This window comes from Mesoplodon densirostris, chromosome 3 (assembly GCF_025265405.1).
Source record: "Mesoplodon densirostris isolate mMesDen1 chromosome 3, mMesDen1 primary haplotype, whole genome shotgun sequence".
Classification (NCBI taxonomy): Eukaryota; Metazoa; Chordata; class Mammalia; order Artiodactyla; family Ziphiidae; genus Mesoplodon; species Mesoplodon densirostris.
The window spans coordinates 164,509,941-164,528,208 of record NC_082663.1 but is presented as its reverse complement, the minus strand read 5'-3'; the positions used below and the strand labels follow the sequence as shown (position 1 = coordinate 164,528,208).

Sequence of the window (18,268 nt, the reverse complement as noted above, 5' to 3'; positions counted from 1 at the left end):
ATTCACACTGGCAACTTTGTAGTTATCCTAGCCCTTCCTTATATGGTTCCTTTCTAATAGGGTACAACTTTACTCTTTCTCTTCTGAGAATAACTCCTTACATTTCAACTTTGTTATCCTTCAAATGAAATTTTCACTGGCCACCGTTGAGCTGGGCAGCTCACTCCAGGCTCATTGCACCAAAATTCCATGTCTTAATCTGCAATTTCTGATTTCATTTCAGGTCCATAGACCTTGGTGGTGGGAGAGGGGGTGGCGATGGTGACGATGAGCACGCGGAACCAGAGAGGGGACCCTCTCTTTCATCATCCCTTTCCAGCCCTATTGCTTTGATTTAAATGTGCCTCCTGAGTGCACTGAAGGGTTTCTTTCTGTAAGCAGGATCGATAAATGCAAGGATGATCTTCAGACAGACTCAGCTCCTGGTTTGGCCACAGTTATTCTTTATCCCAAATGGTAGGGATGTGGAGAGAGAGAGACAAAGAGACAGAGACGAGATAGAAAGAGACACAGAGAGACACACAGAGAGACAGAGACAGAGAGGTAATAGAGAGGTAGGTAGGTTCTGGTCTTAGACTGCTGTGAATTTTCCAGAGTAATTACTCTTCTGAAACCACGAATGGCTTCATGGTTCTCTTTGTAAAGTCACTACTTTACACCTCCTGTAATAGAGCGAATTATTGGCTCAGGGGTAGGAATACCAGCCAAGTAACCGTGGATTTAGAGCCTGAACAAAAAAAGGTGAGAGCTAGCCATCTCACTTCCCTACACAGTTGCAGAGTATCATCCCAGGGGCAAATGATGCTTTCCTATCCACCTGACTTGTTCCAGTCCCAGTGATCTGCTCTTACTTTGCTCTGTTCCAGGAAGCAGTATTGTTTAGTGGCTGAAGGAGTGAAATTTGCAGCCAGACACTCTTCGGCTCAAATCCTGACTCTGCCATTTACTAGCTGGGTGAACTTGTGCAGTTAGCATAGTGCCTGGTGCATAGTGAATGCTTAACAAGTAGCAGCTGTTAACAGTATTAGTCATCTTAGTGGTAAAAGTTATGATAAAACATAAAGGTGGAAGAGCTGAAGATGACTATTAATACCATCCTCACGATGTTGTTTACGTACCGTTAGAATTAGCTAGAGTTCTGTGGATTCCTAAGACATTTCTGTACATCCACGTTGAAGGTGCTGAAGTTGATTCATTTAATAATTTATCATTTGTTGATGCGTTTGCTTAAAACTCACTTTTGATGTTCCATGCCTCTTGCTAGATGTGGGGATATTGTGAAAAAATAGGCTTGATCTCTGCCTGCATGGAGCTTGTACTCCAGTGGAGAAGACAGGCAAGTAAGTGGTGATGATAAAGAATGAAGTATTCTAGGGGAAGACTTAGTATTCTAAGGGAAGCCTCAGTCATTGTGACAGTCTGCATTAAATGCTGTGTGCAGTGCATATCATTCATCTAAGGACATTCACTGGGTGAGTGGCCTCCCTTCTACAGTATTCCTCATGTCCTGGCATCACTGGACGCACCAAAGTATCTTGACTTGTATGGCAAGGTAACAAAGTGGTGTGGTGAGATCTCATTATTTAAGTAATTTTGCTCAGTTCCGTGTAAGATCGTGGAGACATTTAAAATAGAGTTTTCATTTTTAAAAGCTTCCCGTGAATCTGGTCTTGCTCCCAGGCACTTGTGAAATGAGTCAGGTGTGTGTCTTGCCAAGAGCAAATTTAGGCAAAAGACGTAACCAGGTAAGGGAGACAGAGGCAAGCCAGGCCCAGGTCTAATCCTGGGGGCCTCTCCAGGACTTCTGGGAGGAAGCGGGGAGGTGGGGGACAGGCTGAGGTGGTGGCATGGGAGGGGGGCAAGGTGCTGAGGGCTGAGAGGGGCCTTCAGGTAGGTGGCTCACTGTGGTCAGCGTCAGCGGCGCCCCTGCTCCCTCCCCTCAGCTTCCATTCCCCTTGTTCATGCCTCTTTAATTGTTTTTCTTTTCTCATATGTAAGACGTAGATAATAAGAGCCTCTATCAAATGAGCTAATCCATGTGAGGAACTGAGCACAGTGCCTGAACCTTAGGAATCACTCAACAATAATATTAAACTTTTATTGTTCAGCTTTTCTCGCCACACGGCAATATATAATTTACCTATCGGTTTGCCTCATGACTTCTTGGGATAGGGACTGAGTCTTACTCCTATTTACCTCCACTGCAGTGCCTGGTACACAGTGGGTGCTCAATAAATGAAGTGGCTGATTTCTTCCTCTTAAGACTTTAGAAAGCAAAAAGGAGTGGATCCAGAAGAAAACAGTGGTACTATATAACAATAGCTAATATTTATTGAGTGTTAACTTTGCACCAGGCACTGTGCTAATTGCTTTACAGGACAACTGTGTGGGGCTAGTACCATTTTACTAGTGATGAAACTGAGCCTTCTAGAGATGAAGAAATTGAGCCAAGATCACCCAACTGACAAGTGTCACAGCAGGGTTTGGAAGCGACACAGTCTTACTTAAATGTCTGTGTTGCCTCCAAGAGGTGGGTAGGAAATCAGGAGGATGCCTGGGAAAGTGGCTCAGGGGAGCTGGAAGTTGCCGAGGTATGAGGTATAGAAATGTAAAGAGGCCGGTACTCAGGAAACACTCCACCCTGGATTCTAAGGTGAATCTTCCTCCTGGCTTTCTGCAGCCTGAGGTTGCCTTGGTTCGATTCTGCTTCCCTGGGCTGCTGGCCTGAGGTTGGCGTCTCTGTTTTCGGCTGAGGCTTTATGTACCTGCACAGAGAAGGTGGTGCAAGGCATTGTACACTCCATGTGGGGCCCCATTTGCAGTTAGTGAGTGCTCAGCTATGCACAGTGTCTCCTTAATGAATCACATGCCAGCTGAGCATTGCTGTATTTATCCTAGCCCTGGGAGCTGAGTGCCTGCCGTGGTTGGACTTGCACGCCCCAGAACAGCGCCTCGCAGGTTGTCCCAGTTTTTCATGTGGTTAGGGCCTTTGAGCCCTTCAATAATTCGTCCCCTGGCAGAATCAGCTGGTTTCTAGGTGCTCTGAAGCCAGAAAAAATGTTTCCCTCCTGAAGCTATATACAGAGAACAAGTGTTAAAGAAGGACCTTGGAACTACATCAGCTGTGCCCTTGACTTCAAGGCCACATTTTAAAGCCTTGCAGATAGACAAGACATTATTTTTCTTTTCTCCTTATGCTTCTCAGGGGAGGTCCCATGGTGCTGAGTGCCCCCCTCATCCCACCCCCCCGCCACCATCAGTTTACTTCTTCCACATAATCTAAAGGCTTTATGTATTTTTTTCCCTTAATCACTCCTTCTAAGAAATATTCCTTTTATTTACGTACACTCACATCAGAGAGTTTGCCAGTATGATCACTTCTGTGCTTAGGAATCAACAACAAGAATTACTGATATTTACTTAACACTTATTAAGTGCCAGCTATAGTACTAAGCACTTGAGATACATTATCTCGTTTTTTTTCACCTTAAAATAACCCTTCGAATGAGCATTACATCTCTGTTTTATCAACAAGGAAAGTAAGATTCGGAGATGTAATTTGTCTGAGGCCAAACAGCCAGTCTATGGAGGAGTCTAGCTAGACAGCAAAGCTCTTTACACTAAATAGTTTTTTGCTTCCTTTCTTCTTCCCAACTGTAGTCATTTTCTTCAACTGTTCTTCCCATTCCCAGCAAATAAAAGCCCAGGCTTAAAAATTAAAACACACACACACAGACACACACAGACACACACACACACGCATGCGCGCGCACACACACACACAACCACCACCACCCCCCCCCCCGATAAGACTGCAACGATTTTGCTTAATGTTGTAGTCAACTGTAAAATGCAAGCCATTTCCCCAACAGAATTGTTTTTCCCCTCTATAAAACTTCAGCAGGTATAGAATGTATTTCCTTCCCTTGACTAGAGTATGGTGTTAAGGTACTTAGCTTGTGACGTGAATAGCAGGGAACAGCTTGGATTCCCAGGGAGGCAGGTACCCCAGTCTTGGCCTCATAAGATCTGTGTCACCTGTGCTGCGCTGTTAGGGTCTCAGAGCATAGAAGGAGAAGAATGCTGAGTTCTGGGTCTAGCTGTGCCACTGGTGCAGTCTGTGACCTAGAGCAAATCACATGTCTTGCTGGCAGAAATTAAATTCAGTTTCCTAAGTTTAAATTTGAGTGGAAAGCCTCGACTTGATTTTACCGCCTAAAAGTCTCTTTTCCTTCCCACCTCAGTCAAATAACCTTTAAAAGATGGTAATGAAGCCGAGTCACCTCCACACTCAGGCCCTCAGTCTCTTCATCTGTACAATAGGAAGCACGGACCCAGTGCTCACTGGCGTTCCCAGCAGCTCTTGGTTTAGAACCCCAGGGAGCTGCAGGAAGAAGCCCGTCTCACCCTGCAGAGTTCTGACTGGACAGGCGTTTTCAACGAATCCAACCAGGGCTAGTCTAAGCAAAAAAAAAAAGGGAGTCTATTGGAGGGATATTTGTGCAGCTTATAAAATCCAAGAAGAGTTAAACAACCAGACACAGGGATGTCAGGAACTAGGGTAGCCTCAAAGATCTCTTCAGCGGGAGTTCATGAACTTTCCTCCTGGAGCACTGCCTTAAGATGACTCCCAGCAAAGCCCATTTCTGTGTTTCTCTGTTAAGAATGATGAATTCCAGGAGGGAGCTGCCATGGGACTATTCAGTTATGGGAGGTGGGCTGGGGGTGGGGGTGGGGTAGGGTCACCAGCAGGAGAAAGCTGCTGGAGACCATTTTTGTTGGCAGTACCAGTGGTTCCCAAGAAGAGGACCTGGTGGGATCCCCTCCGCCCACCCCCCAAGCCACACACACATAAGGCCACAAATACACAAATAAGTATGCCTTACAGAGAAAGTCCATACACGGTAAATAATGATGTAAATAATGATGAGCTTACCATGGGCAGCCACGTCTGGCTGTTAAATGTGGGAGGGAGACACCATAGATCAGGAACAGGGATTACGATGTCGCTTGTTAGATGTTTTCAGGTGGCTGTGGCTAGAGGAAAGAGCAAGGCGTTTCAAGGCAAAAGCCTTGGGGGATGGACCGTCCATTAGCTTAGCTTTGGGCACAAAGAAAAGCTCACAGCACCGTCTCACAGGGAAAGAATCACCACTTTGAATTCAGACCCTCCCTTCCTCCCTGCCAGACCTGCTCTCATCTTTCCCACTTTGATGGGATTTGGGCAAGTCTCAACCTGTTGAGAGTTTTTTATGTCTTTATCTGTATAATACTCCAACAATTAACAACAACAAGACAATGGCTAGCATTTACCAGGGCCCAGCTTGTGCCAAGCACTGTCACGTGTGAGCTGGGCTCCTCACAATCCCTGGACACAGTGCTGTTACAGCCTGCATTTGCAAGTGAGAAACTGAGGCTTACAGGAATTAAGAGAGGTAGTAGAGCATTGAGCACAGTGGTCTACGAGATGAGTGAGAGGGCGGGCTCAGGAGCCAACGGCCAGGTTTGCATTCTGGCTCCAACACTTACCAGTGCGGAGTCCTTGGGCATGTTGCTGAAGTCACCAATCTGTAAAATGGGGATAGAGATGGGGCCCCTTACCATGGTGTGGTGATGAGGGTATGTGATTTAATAATACAGACAGTGCCTGGGGCAGAGTGATACTCTGTGATGTTTGCTGTTATTTATAAGGTCTTCAATTAGTACTGGGCAGAGTGGAGATTGGAACCCAGGCTGACTCCCAAACACATCGTCTATGGCAGAACATCTCTGTGTTCAGGACTGAGTGGTGTAGGAGAGGGGAGAAGGGAAGAGGAGAAGGAGGAGTGGGACGGGCGGGGACAGAGAAGGAGAGAAGCCTTAGGACTCCTGGCTCCTCTCACAGCCTTGTCTCCGTGACCTTGAAGTAGATACCCAGAAAGTCAGCAGCAATTTCCGGATCCCTGTAATGGATTGAAACATCCGGCATTGACTTCCCCTTAAGCTTCTTACTTCAGGAGGCTTTAGGAAGGGGCTACTTAGGAAAAAAGAAGAGAAGGAGACACAGAGAGTGACTGAGACAGAAGAAAGAGGAGATGAAGTCAAAGAGAGAAAGGCAGAGGTACACTTAGAGACAGACAGACAGACACAGTGGCTGATACTCAGAAGAAGAAAAACAGAGAGACACACACTTAAAGACAGAGAAAGGAGGTAGGAGAGAAGCCGAAAGAAAAGAGGGGTGAGAGCATGGGTGGGGGATTGAGTGGAGACAGCGCTGAGGTGGCCGTGATGGACCGCTCGACCGGTGATTGATGGAGCAAATAAACCCCTTAAGTGTGTCGGCGTTTTATCTGCGGAGAGCACCTTCACGGCAGCTGGCAGCTCAGTGGTGTCTGGCTGTGTAGGGCTGTGACAGGAGACCCTCTTTATCTGAATGGGAGACAGAAGTGCCCTTCTCTGTGTTTCACCCAGGATGCCACAGATTAGGCTGCAGATTTTTCACCCGTTGGCAATAAAAGCTTGTTTGGAGAGGCCTTGGGCTGAACGACACTCCAAGGCTGGGCCACGAGGGCACTGAGACTCAGGGGCCTGGAGACTGATTTTATGCAAGGGGATGGTTTCTATAAAAAGTCACATGTATATATATATATTAGACAGGCCTTGAAAATCTCTGCAAGGATATCCATCCTTAACGGTTGCTAATTTTATGGTAGGATTAATGAGGAGTCTCACTTCATAAGTAATGCATTTTTTTTTTTACAATATCAATGTAGGGCCTTTATAATCAGAGGCAAAAAAGTTTTAAATTAATTATCAAGTACACTCCTGAAATAAGAGGGCAGGGAAAATGACGGCCCCTGATGTGGAACAGACACAACTGTATTCATCCGACAAGCGGGCAGTGCCTAAGGGGAAGCGTATTTGAAAATATTTCTCCTTGATGCTTGCAAGATACTTTGAAAATCTGATGACCACAGTCTCCCTCTGATTCTTGCAGAAGGATGAAATTATTAAGGTCCCCTCAGCTTGGATGAGTTTCATTCCTTTGAGGTCCTTCAGGGTTTAAAAAAAAGGCAGGAGGGGGCTTCCCTGGTGGCGCAGTGGTTTGGAGTCCGCCTGCCGGTGCAGGGGACACAGGTTCGTGCCCCGGTCTGGGAGGATCCCACGTGCTGCGGAGCGGCTGGGCCCGTGAGCCATGGCTGCTGGGCCTGCGCATCTGGAGCCTGTGCTCCGCAACGGGAGAGGCCACAACAGTGAGAGGCCCGCATACTGCAAGGGGGAAAAAAAAAAAAAGGCAGGAGGGGGCGGTTTATTATACCAAGTCAGCTGGATGGTAACTGTTCTGGGTGTGGACCTGGGTTTCCCCTGAGTGGCTTATGCAAGCAGCGACAACCCCCCTCCCCTTAAGTCCCTATCTCCACCCCTGTCTCTTCTCAATTTCAAATGAAGTTTGTGGCTGGCACATGCTTTCAAAGGTATTGCCTGTTGGCCTGAGAAATGACTCAGATGTGTCTTCTTTCAGGCTTTACGAAGGCAAGGAACAGATGGAGTTTGAAGAATCCATGAGACGGCTCTTTGAATCCATCAACAACTTGATGAAAAGTCAATATAAAACAACCATCCTTTTGCAGGTTGGTTTACACTACAAAAGAAAAAAAAATCTCTTTTCCCTTGGTCATCTGATAGATAACAGCATAGTGAGATAATGTCTACTTTTGCTTGAATATGCAGCCGTGTGTTAATTGAAGGCCTGGGCTGGCCCTGTAGTGTAAGGATCGTGAACACCAAGGGCTCCTCGGAGCAGGAGATGGCATATTTATTTTTCGTTTCCCATGAAGGTAGTGGTGCCTCTTCTTAAATAACTCGGAAGCTTTTGCTCCCTGGAAGGAAGTAGGTCAAACCCGATCCACTTCTAGTGATGAGAGTAGTTAAGTTGGCAGTCTCTTAAGTCGTCCACTTTTTATTCTCCACATCATAAACTGAGCTCCCCTTTTGGGGTGAGACTGTCCTCAATAAACAAGAGATACTTTGGAGAAAATGGGTCCTCTAATTTAGTGGTCCATGATCTACAAACTCTGTAAATCTTGGAGAAACCTTGAGGTCTAACCCTATGTTTGAGAATGAGTTTAGCAGCCAAGAGGCTGAGTGCAGAGGCTGTTTCAGGGAGACTTCCTGACTTTCACAGCATTTATTCACAAGTGTTCGGGAAGGGCTGCCTCATGAGTTAGGAGGAAGAAAACCCAAACACATTGATTTAAACCAGTGAGTTAATGCAGAGTACCTCCTCTTCTTTTGATCAGAGTTTTCTTTTTAATTGCTAATTTAAATACTCACTAGCTAGCTATGCCTGGGGTTGCCCAGCCTCTAGTTAGAATGAATGAGGTACTAGTTCAGCCAGAATGCAGGTGAGGAGGCAAAGGCAGAGGTCTGTCTGGGGAGTGTTTGCTGCTAACGTGATGGATTCCAAACTTTGCATATTAAAATCCCTTGAGGATCTTGAATAAATGCTGATGACTGACTACCACCAGCAAACATTCTAATTTAATTAGTATGGACTGTGACTAGGGAAAAGGGAGTCTAAAAATCTCCCAACTTGATTTTAGTATGAAGGAAAGTTTGGGAATCACTCTGCTAATGGCTTCCTTAGAGGGGAGCTTTGTCTTGTTCATTCGTTGTATCCTCAGCACCTAGAACAGTCCTAATACATAGTTGATGCTTGATAAATATCTGTTGAATGAATAACCCTCGGAGTAGGTGTTAAGATCTCCGTTTTACAGATACGGAACTTGAAAGGCTCCTATGCACTAAAGGGTGTAGCTGGGATCCGGATCTCTTTCTGCCTGGCTCTAAAACCATGCTCTGAGCTGCTACATTACACTGTTCTTTATTTAGCACCTACTGGGGATATGGTGGTTTTCTCTGAAATGAGTTGGGACTGCAGTCTTATAGTTTTCACCTTCTCTTCCCTCTTGCTAGTCTTTTTTTTTTTTAAAAGTCTTCCCTCTATTCCTCAAACCCTCATCATTTCAAAGCAAAGGGAAGAACGGGAGCAGGGGGCAGCATGAAGAAATATGACAAGAGCCAGAGCCTAATCACCCTGGAGGCAGAGTGATTTCCACACCTCTTCACACTGATATCACAGTGGAAGCAGCTGATTTCCAGTGAGAGGCCACGCAATGAGTGTTAGGATATCGGGCGAGAGCTGAGGATGCCCGGTTGCAATGAGAGGCTGTGGCATTGTATCAGGTCTGAAATAGGCTCCAAGGAAGCTGAAGTGTGAGGGAGCAGAAACGATGCACAAACAGAGGAAGCTGGTTGGTGGGGAGGAAAACGGAGTAGATGCCCCAGAGAAGCAGAGGTGCCAGGAGAGAGACCGCGTGACCTTGAGAAAGACAAGGGAATAAGCCATCCTAGAGCCACCCTTTCCGATTTCAGCACCTCTTTCCCTGTGATGAACTACAGGTATTTGGGGGGAAGGAATAAAGGGCAGAGGGAACAAGAAGGTAGGGAAAGAAAGGAGGAAAAAAAGAAGGAAGCAAGGAAGCAAAAAGATGAGCCAGGAGAATTTCTGGTCCTGAGGAGACCTGGGTCAACAGAATGTTCTTCTTGGTCAGCAATATGATTTTACCCTGGATTTAACTTCTCAGTGTCTCTGTTTCCTCATCTATAAAACTTCACTGTTTGGATCAGATGAACATTGTCTGCAAAAGAGCCAACTATAAAATGCTATGCAAATGCAGAGAGCTGATAGGATTATTATGGCTTTGGCATGAGTCAGTAAGAACCCAGGTTCTTATTGTCTGGGTAACTGTGTTAGAAATGTCTTGTTTTCCAGGTTATGCTGGTTTCTCCTTATGGATTTCTACCCTGAAGTCATGGAAAGGGACTTTGTCTCTTTTTAAATTTACTTTAAGGGTCAAATTTAGCTTCTAGGAGTTACAGAAAATCAGTGATGCTTTCCATCTCTTCCTGTGGTTGTTGAAAAGTTGTCAAAGAAGAATGTAAAGTCATATTCAAATACAGAGAGCAATACCATTTGAAAAAAACTGAATGCTGTTTAGGGTGCCAGGAATGGGCCGATGAGGGGAAAGGAGTCAAGGCCATTTGATGTTAGCAAACCCCACACAAGAGATCTTCTGCAGACTTTGACATTTGCTACAGGAGAAGGAGCTTTGGATTTCAAGCCAGAGAGATCTGGGTGGGAAATGGGGCATGCACTCTTGGGCAGGTAACACTGGGCAAATCACTTCAGTTTCCTGGGCCTCGTTTATCCTTTTATAAAATGGGAAGTCTAATTTAGAGGATTATTGAGAGGATTAAATAAAGTAATGCATGTAAAGCATGGTGTGTAAAGCCTGTTACATAGTTCCATTTAAATAATTTTTAGTCATTTATATCTCTGCCTCCTTTACCTCATCGTAAAACAGAAGTCTTGAGGGCATTTTCCTAGAGTGGAATCTGGAAGGGAATATTTGTGTTTCTAACCCTGTCACATGAAGCCGAACAGTGTTAGGTCATCCAGTTATTCTATTAGATCAAGAAACAGATATAAATTTCAAGGAGGATAAACTCACAAGAACTGACTCTATGAAAAATAAAAAAGGAAGGGAAAGTTTCACCAGTGAAATAGTCCAACATGACTGTAGTCTTGATTCTGAGCCCGCATGGGGTACAGTAGGAAAGATTGCTGTGATCTATTAGTAATGTCTGCCATAAGTTTTGGGTGAGAGCACGGAGTAAGAATGCCAGTGATTGACATTCTAGTCCAAACTTTCTACTTCCAGCTGGGTAGTGGCTTAGGTGGAAACCCTAATTCATGCCTGCCTCAGTTCAGAGTAAAGCCTATCTGGTTCAATCTCAGCTTTGCCCATTGTGAGTTTTTGGGCCCAAGCAAGTTATTTCTCAATATCTGAGTCTCATCTGGCTTTTGTGAATTGCTTTCTGTGGTTTTCCTTATTGCTCAGAGCTGGCATGGCAGTAGCTCACACAAACTATGGAGAATTTAAAACTAGCTATCCAAAGAGGGTAGAGGGAGCATTAAAAACATGTTCCACTGATTGAGTCCTTACCGTGTGTCAGGCATGCAGCTGAGCTTTCACCTGCAGTGTTTTTAGTCCTACCAAAGGTCTGTAAGGAATCGCTGTCTTCAGTGTCCACAGAAGGCTCATAGGGTTAAATAATTCATCCTAAATTATACCTATTCATAGTGGTGGAGCTAGGATTTCAATCCACCCAGCTCTTCTAACTCCAAAGTTAATATTCTTCTCTAAGCCACAAAGAATGGGTATGGCCAGGGGTTTCCACGTGTTTTCAAGAATGGACCGTATGCTCAGAAGTCCTCATGTGTGCCAGCCCTGTGAATATTGTTGATAAAGCTGATGGCAGAATGAGACAGTCAACACCAGACAGTTGTGAATTGGATGTAGCTCGAATGTGAGTAATAGCCATTAGGTGACGTTGTGCAGACCCTTTAGACCCAGTCTCCTTTAGGTCATGATTCTTTATAATTCTCCAAGTTGGTGGTATGAGTGGAAATAAATAAGCAACTCATAATTGTATGATATGCTCCCTTGACCACTATGATCGCCACACATGATTGCTAATATAGCCACTAGAGTGTCCAGGAGTGCAGGGGGCTCTGTCTTTTATGTCTCCAGTATCTGAAACAGTGGCTGTCACATAGTGGGTACTTGAATATCTTTTGTCTGAGTGAATGAAAGAATGAATACTAGTTTGCACTATTTTATGTTTTAGCACTTATTATGTGTCACATGCTGAGCTAAAACCTTTACATATACTGTTAGCTTATTTGATTTTTATAACAACCACCTTATTAGGCAAATACTCTTCTTATCTCTACTTTACAGATGAGGAAGTGGAGGCTTAGAGAGATTGAGTAACTTAACCACAGCTGAGAAGTGGCAGGGCTGGGACTTGAATCCAGGCTGTGTAAGCCCAGAGTTTGAGTTCCTAATCACCACCAGGCAAAGTATGGTTTCATTGAAGAGCCGAGTCTTCAGGCAAAATGCTAGGTGGCTAAGCAATAAGCAACATAAACAACAGTACAGGTAGGCAGATGTCTGGTCTGTAGTTATGAAGTTAGGCTAATTAAGGAGGCCTCTTTCTTTCCTCTCTTTTCATTGTTAATTTTTGTAAAACATCCAGATGTCCGAAGTAAGGGAAGAAGGTGGTTCATTCTTGAGAAGTGGCCTACAGGCTGCCCCCAGAGGTAGCAGAGGTGAGACTCATATTTAACAGCAAGAGCTGGAGTTTCATCTCAAGTTGTTAAATGATTCTTTACTGTCCCCTTCTTAACCACCTACCCCATACTTAAGGGCAGTACTTGGGAATGTTGGATTTATGGAGGGTAGGATGAAATTTTGTTCCAGTGAGGTGCTGCAGTCCCACTGATAGCTCATATTTTTCATTTAATCGTCACATCGACCCTATAAAGTAGGTGACTTTATTCCCTTCATTCTCCTGATGAGGAAACTGGAGCATAGAGAGTTAACTTCCCCAAGGACACTCACATAAAAGGGACCCACCTAGAGTTGAACTTGGCCTCTTCAGCCAGCCATTTTAAACACTGAATTCTCCTGCCTCATGCCAAGACTCAGGGACCAGCACACTGTTGGGTTACAGAAAGCACAGAGACATACATATCCCAGAACCTGTTGGTCCCTGTTCCCTTCCTTTTCACTGAAAGACCAGTGACTAGGGTGAAAGTCTGGGGAGAGTGGATTTATTTTCCTCAGGGACAGCTTAGCATCTATAAGGAAGTTGCTGCTTCTGGTCAGCTGTGGTGAATCCCTGTAACAGTGTTTGTCCAGTTTCCATATACCTTGACTGTCCATTGCTTGGCTAAAATAAAAGCGTTGAAAATTGATGGGATGGGAATATTGTCAGAGCTCTTGAATGAGGAAGATGTCTAGTGTTCTCGTATAACCTTGCATCATTGCAGGATGTGTTCTTTTGGCCCAGAAGGCTGTGTCTGCTGGCACCAATACTGTGCAGTCTTGGTTAGAATGAAAAAGAGAGGGCGGGAGGAGATAAGGAACCCTGGAAACAAGTAGAAGACAAATCCCCGTTGAGCTTGAGGGAGTGCAACTGTGTGGTTTTGATTTTTGTTGCTATTTTAAAACATTTGTTGTGTGCTAGCAGCCCAGGATTATCAGCTCTGGTGAAGTCCATCTGGATAGCAATCACTTCAAGTGTTTTCCTGTGACTTCTCTTAGGGCCAGTAAAATCAGTATTCCTTGGTTTGGGTCTGGCTCTCTTCTTGTGGCCTGCACCTGGCTTCTGGCAGAGGGGCTTGGAATTGATGATTCATCTAGGAAATTCACTCGGTGCCACATTATAAACTAATGACTGAGCTGGAGAATGTTTTCCTGGTGACCATTCTTGCAACCCTCATATATGTGGTGAAGGCATATCAGAAGAACTGTACCTTCTTTCAAAAGCCATTCTCCTAAAGGGGAGATGTTTCTTTATCTACCTCCTCCCCCACTTCAGCCTTGTCTCCTGTATTGAAACCTCCGCACTTAGCAAGATGGAAACTTTTCCTAAAGCAGGGTAGGCAGTAGCAGAGCATACTTGTCCGAAGCCAGTTGGACAGAATCAGGTACATATCTTTGCTGTGTATGTGGCTTATTAGTTATGTTGCCTCTGGCAAGTTATTTTTACCTCTCTGTGCTATCATTTTCCTCACTGGTAAAGTGGGATGACAGTGTCTATTCATAGAGCAGTTGTAAAAATAAAATGAGATCATGCATGTATAAAGTTTCCGATAATGGTTTGCTATTTTGATTAATATATTTTAATCCTAATATATACACATACACACCTATGTAAAAACATCTGTTTGTTTTTACTAAATATTATATATGATATAGGGGTATACACTATGGGATGAAAGTAATAACACAGGAATATAAGTTTATGTGCATTAGTAATATTAATGAGAGTAAAGATAATAACAACAGTAGAGCAGCGCAGTTTGCAGGAGGCCAACAGGTCTAGAAAGCCAAGCTGTTTCTAGTCCCAGACCTTAGAAACTTGCAATGAATGGAGGTCTCCAGCGGGTCTTATGGCTGAGCTCTTCTGCCTCCAGGGAGTGCTTGGTGGTAGCTCCTGCTTGAACCCACATGCTGTCACTCCACTCAGGTGTGTTAGGGCTGTGTGAAGGTGAGGACTGTGGACAGGCCCCCTGAGGCCAGTGCTGGCTGTGACAACAGACTTGGCAAACTTCCTGTCCCCTTTGGAAAAGAAAACCACAGGCCTGCCATTTCTCTGTGAGGCCCCCTGGACCAAATGGAAGTTTAATACGCCTGTCGAGGTGATAACACCCTTTGAGTCTCAGCATGACAACCCCTCAGTTTGTTTTACTTTACTGCCAGCCCGGGGCTGGGAGGCTGGGAAGATTGGCTCCTTCGGAAGCAGCCCTTGTCCCAGCTTTGCCCAGCTCCTCCTTACTAAGAGCTGAAGCATTTAGGTGTGAGTGTCCATGTAGACACCTGGTGATTAGTACTCTGCAGCATCACTCTGAAGCCCTGGAATGACATGCAGCCCTTGGAGGCCAGCAACTTGCTGCATACACTGAAGTCCCGGCTTTCCCCAACTCGCCGAGGATTTCATTTCTGTTTTTGTTCCCTCACTTTGGTCTTAATTATGATGAGTCCATGTTACACTTTGTCCAGGTGCTGGGTAAATGAGGGCTGGTGTCAGAGAGATGAGATAAGGAGAGATCCAGCACACGCACTTCTGGGGGCCTGCTGCATGCTGGGCATTACAGTAGCTACAAGATATACTTTATTTTGCATCATTCCTCTCTGCCCCACATGAAGATGCTGAGGCTCAGGGGGTGAAGAAATGGGCCTCGGAGCATGCAAGTGCTGGGTGGAGCACTGGGATTCCCCCCAGACCCCCGCCCCAGGTCCTGTGGGCCCAGAGCTCTATGTTTCTCAGCCTAAGAGTGAAGGAAGGAGCAGTTTGCTAGAATGCTTAGATGGGCTTTTATCAGGGCGTGTGCCTCAGCGTATGATGTCTCTTTAGAATGTAGGGGCTGTAAGCTGGCGGCCCACGGGAGAAGTGCAGCCTGCAGGTGTGTTTGATCTGGCTAGCACAGTGTTAAAACAAGTGAACAAGAATGGCTCATTCTTTAGACAGAGTGTGGGTTCCACATACCTCCTCACTTCCCACTGGCCTGTGCTCTTCTCATTTCACTCTTTCTGCTGCTTTCCCAGCCCTGCAGGCATCTGCTTTTGCCACATCTTGATGTTTCCTGTTACAGATGGCCTGACCAACTAGGCTGGAATGTACTGTATACTATAGTTGCCTGGAAGAATGTCATAATGCATCTTAGCATATTAAAATTCTGAAAAGTTCTACCAAAAAACCCCTCCAAAAACACCTTACTGGTCTGTCTTTGCTTAAATCAAACTTTCCCCTAATTATTTGATTGCAAATCCTTACCCCCCACTTCCCGCCACAGAATACCTAACATCATCCTATGGGAAAAGGGTGTCCCAATAGACCCTAGTTTTAGAAGCATTCACTGTGGAATCTTGTTATCTCTTGCCACCTTGATTTGAAAAAATAAAGAATAAATCTCTGGACACAAAATCCAATAATGTAAAGAAAAGGCCTGACACATCTGACAACATACAAATTAAAATCCTGCCGTGCGATGAGAGACACGATAGACGAAGCTAAACGACACGCAACAGGCAAACTAGAGGACAAGCAAGAGAAAATTCTTGCAAAGTGTGTTACTGCAAAAGGCTTAATTTTTTTTAACATCTTTATTGGAGTATAATTGCTTTACAATGGTGTGTTAGTTGCTGCTGTATAACAAAGTGAATCAGCACAGTGTATACATATATCCCCATATCTCCTCCCTCTTGCGTCTCCCTCCCACCCTCCCTATCCCACCCCTCTAGGTGGACACAGAGCACCGAGCTGATCTCCCTGTGCTATGCGGCTGCTTCCCACTAGCTTTCTATTTTACGTTTGTTAGTGTATATATGTCCATGCCACTCTCTCACTTCATCCCAGCTTACCCTTCTCCCTCCCCATGTCCTCAAGTCCATTCTCTATGTCTGCATCTTTATTCCTGTCCTGCCCCTAGGTTCTTCAGAACCATTTTTTTTTCTTTTTTTTAGATTCCATATGTATGTGTCAGCATACGATATTTGTTTTTCTCTTTCTGACTTACTTCACTCTGTAGGACAGACTCTAGGTCCATCCACCTCACTACAGATAACTCAACTTCGTTTCTTTTTATGGCTGAGTAATATTCCATTGTATATCTGTGCCACATCTTCTTTATCCATTCATCTGTCGATGGACACTTAGGTTGCTTCCATGTCCTGGCTATTGTAAATAGTGCTGCAATGAACGTTGTGGTACATGACTCTTTTTGAATTATGGTTTTCTCAGGGTATATGCCCAGCAGTGGGATTGCTGGGTTGTATGGTAGTTCTATTTTTAGTTTTTTACGGAACCTCCATACTGTTCTCCGTAGTGGCTGTATCAGTTTACATTCCTACCAACCGTGCAAGAGGGTTCCCTTTTCTCCACACCCTCTCCAGCATTTATTGTTTGTAGATTTTTTGATGATGGCCATCCTGACTGGTGTAAGATGATATCTCATTGTAGTTTTGATTTGCATTTCTCTAATGATTAATGATGTTGAGCATCCTTTCATGTGTTTGTTGGCAATCTGTATATCTTCTTTGGAGAAATGTCTATTTAGGTCTTCTGCCCATTTTTGGATTGGGTTGCTTGTTTTTTTTATATTGAGCTGCATGAGCTGCTTGTAAATTTTGAAGATTAATCCTTTGTCAGTTGCCTCATTTACAAATATTTTCTCCCATTCTGAGGGTTGTCTTTTTGTCTTGTTTATATTTTCCTTTGCTGTGCAAAAGCTTTTAAGTTTCATTAGGTCCCATTTGTTTATTTTTGTTTTTATTTCCGTTTCTCTAGGAGGTGGGTCAAAAAGGATCTTGCTGTGATTTATGTCATAGAGTGTTCTGCCTATGTTTTCCTCTAAGAAGTTTGATAGTGTCTGGTCTTACATTTAGGTCTTTAATCCATTTTGAGTTTATTTTGGTGTATGGTGTTAGGGAGTGTTCTAATTTCATTCTTTTACATGTAGCTGTGCAAAGGGCTTAATATTAATGATATATAAAGAATTCCACACCAATAAGAAAAGAAATCACCCAAAAGAAAAATGAGGAAAGAATATAAACAAGCTATATATAGTAAATACAGTTGTTCAATAAGTATAGGAAAGGTGCCCACCTGGACTAGATCCAAAAATTCACAGATTACAGTTTGCAAATTATGTCTCACAATGAGACAGATTTGTATACTAGTATTAGCAAGGTTATAGGGAAAGGAGTAGAAGGAAATTGATTACTGCTTCTTTCTAAGTTAATATGACATTATCTCCTACAATGTATGTGTATACGTTTGTATGTACATTTGCATATGTGTACATACATTTTACACACTAATTTCTCTTCAAGCAGCCCATCCATCACACAGGGATTCTCACAGATACACAGATGTATGTTTTAATAGCTTCTTACCACTTATTTTATAATAAAGAGAAACTAAAGATAGCATGGAGTCCATCAGTAAGGAGGATTTGGTGTACCCGTGTGAGCATTGCTGTGCAGAGATTAGAAATGAAGAGTGCACTCTATGAAGTGATGTGCAGAAATACTGGTGATAACATGGTTAAGTGCAAAAAGCAAGTTACAGAACTGTATAATCACACACATAGATGTGCACATGCACATGCATGCACACACACACAAACACATACTTGTTCACGCACAGAAAACAGTTGGGACTCACCACAGTATTGACAGTGATCCCTTCTGAGGAGCAGGGATTGGGGCTGAGGCGGAGATGTGGGACTTCAGGGACAATTTTCACCCTAATACTTGTATGAAGTTTTTAATATCAAACATACAATACTGACTTGTAAAAATCATAACTAACAAGAAAAAAAAGCATGGAGGCATGGAGAAACACAGTGCTATTTGAGGGTTCCAAGGAGTGGCTCTGTAAGTAGCCTAACTGATTTTGAATCCTGGCTCTGCCACTTGCTAACTTTGTGACCTAGTTAGTTATTGAATCTTGATGACCTAGTGGTTCCTGATCTGTGAAAAGAGTGTATCCCTTGTAGGCTGAAATAAGGTTTAGCAAAATAATCTAACAGCATGGTGTCTGCTCCACTGAACATCCTCAGAGGATAGTCATAATTGTTGTTTATATTAAC

At 44.1% G+C, this 18,268-nt stretch overlaps 1 protein-coding gene across 1 annotated transcript in view; it reads left to right on the top strand.

Moving 5' to 3' along the window:
* Positions 1 to 18,268, top strand: part of DOCK2 (dedicator of cytokinesis 2) — a 412,654-nt gene that overhangs the window by 76,058 nt on the left and 318,328 nt on the right. Inside the window, exon 23 of the mRNA XM_060094549.1 lies at positions 7,502 to 7,610. Coding sequence (XP_059950532.1) covers positions 7,502 to 7,610 — 109 coding nt within the window. The remainder of the gene's footprint in view (positions 1 to 7,501; positions 7,611 to 18,268) is intronic.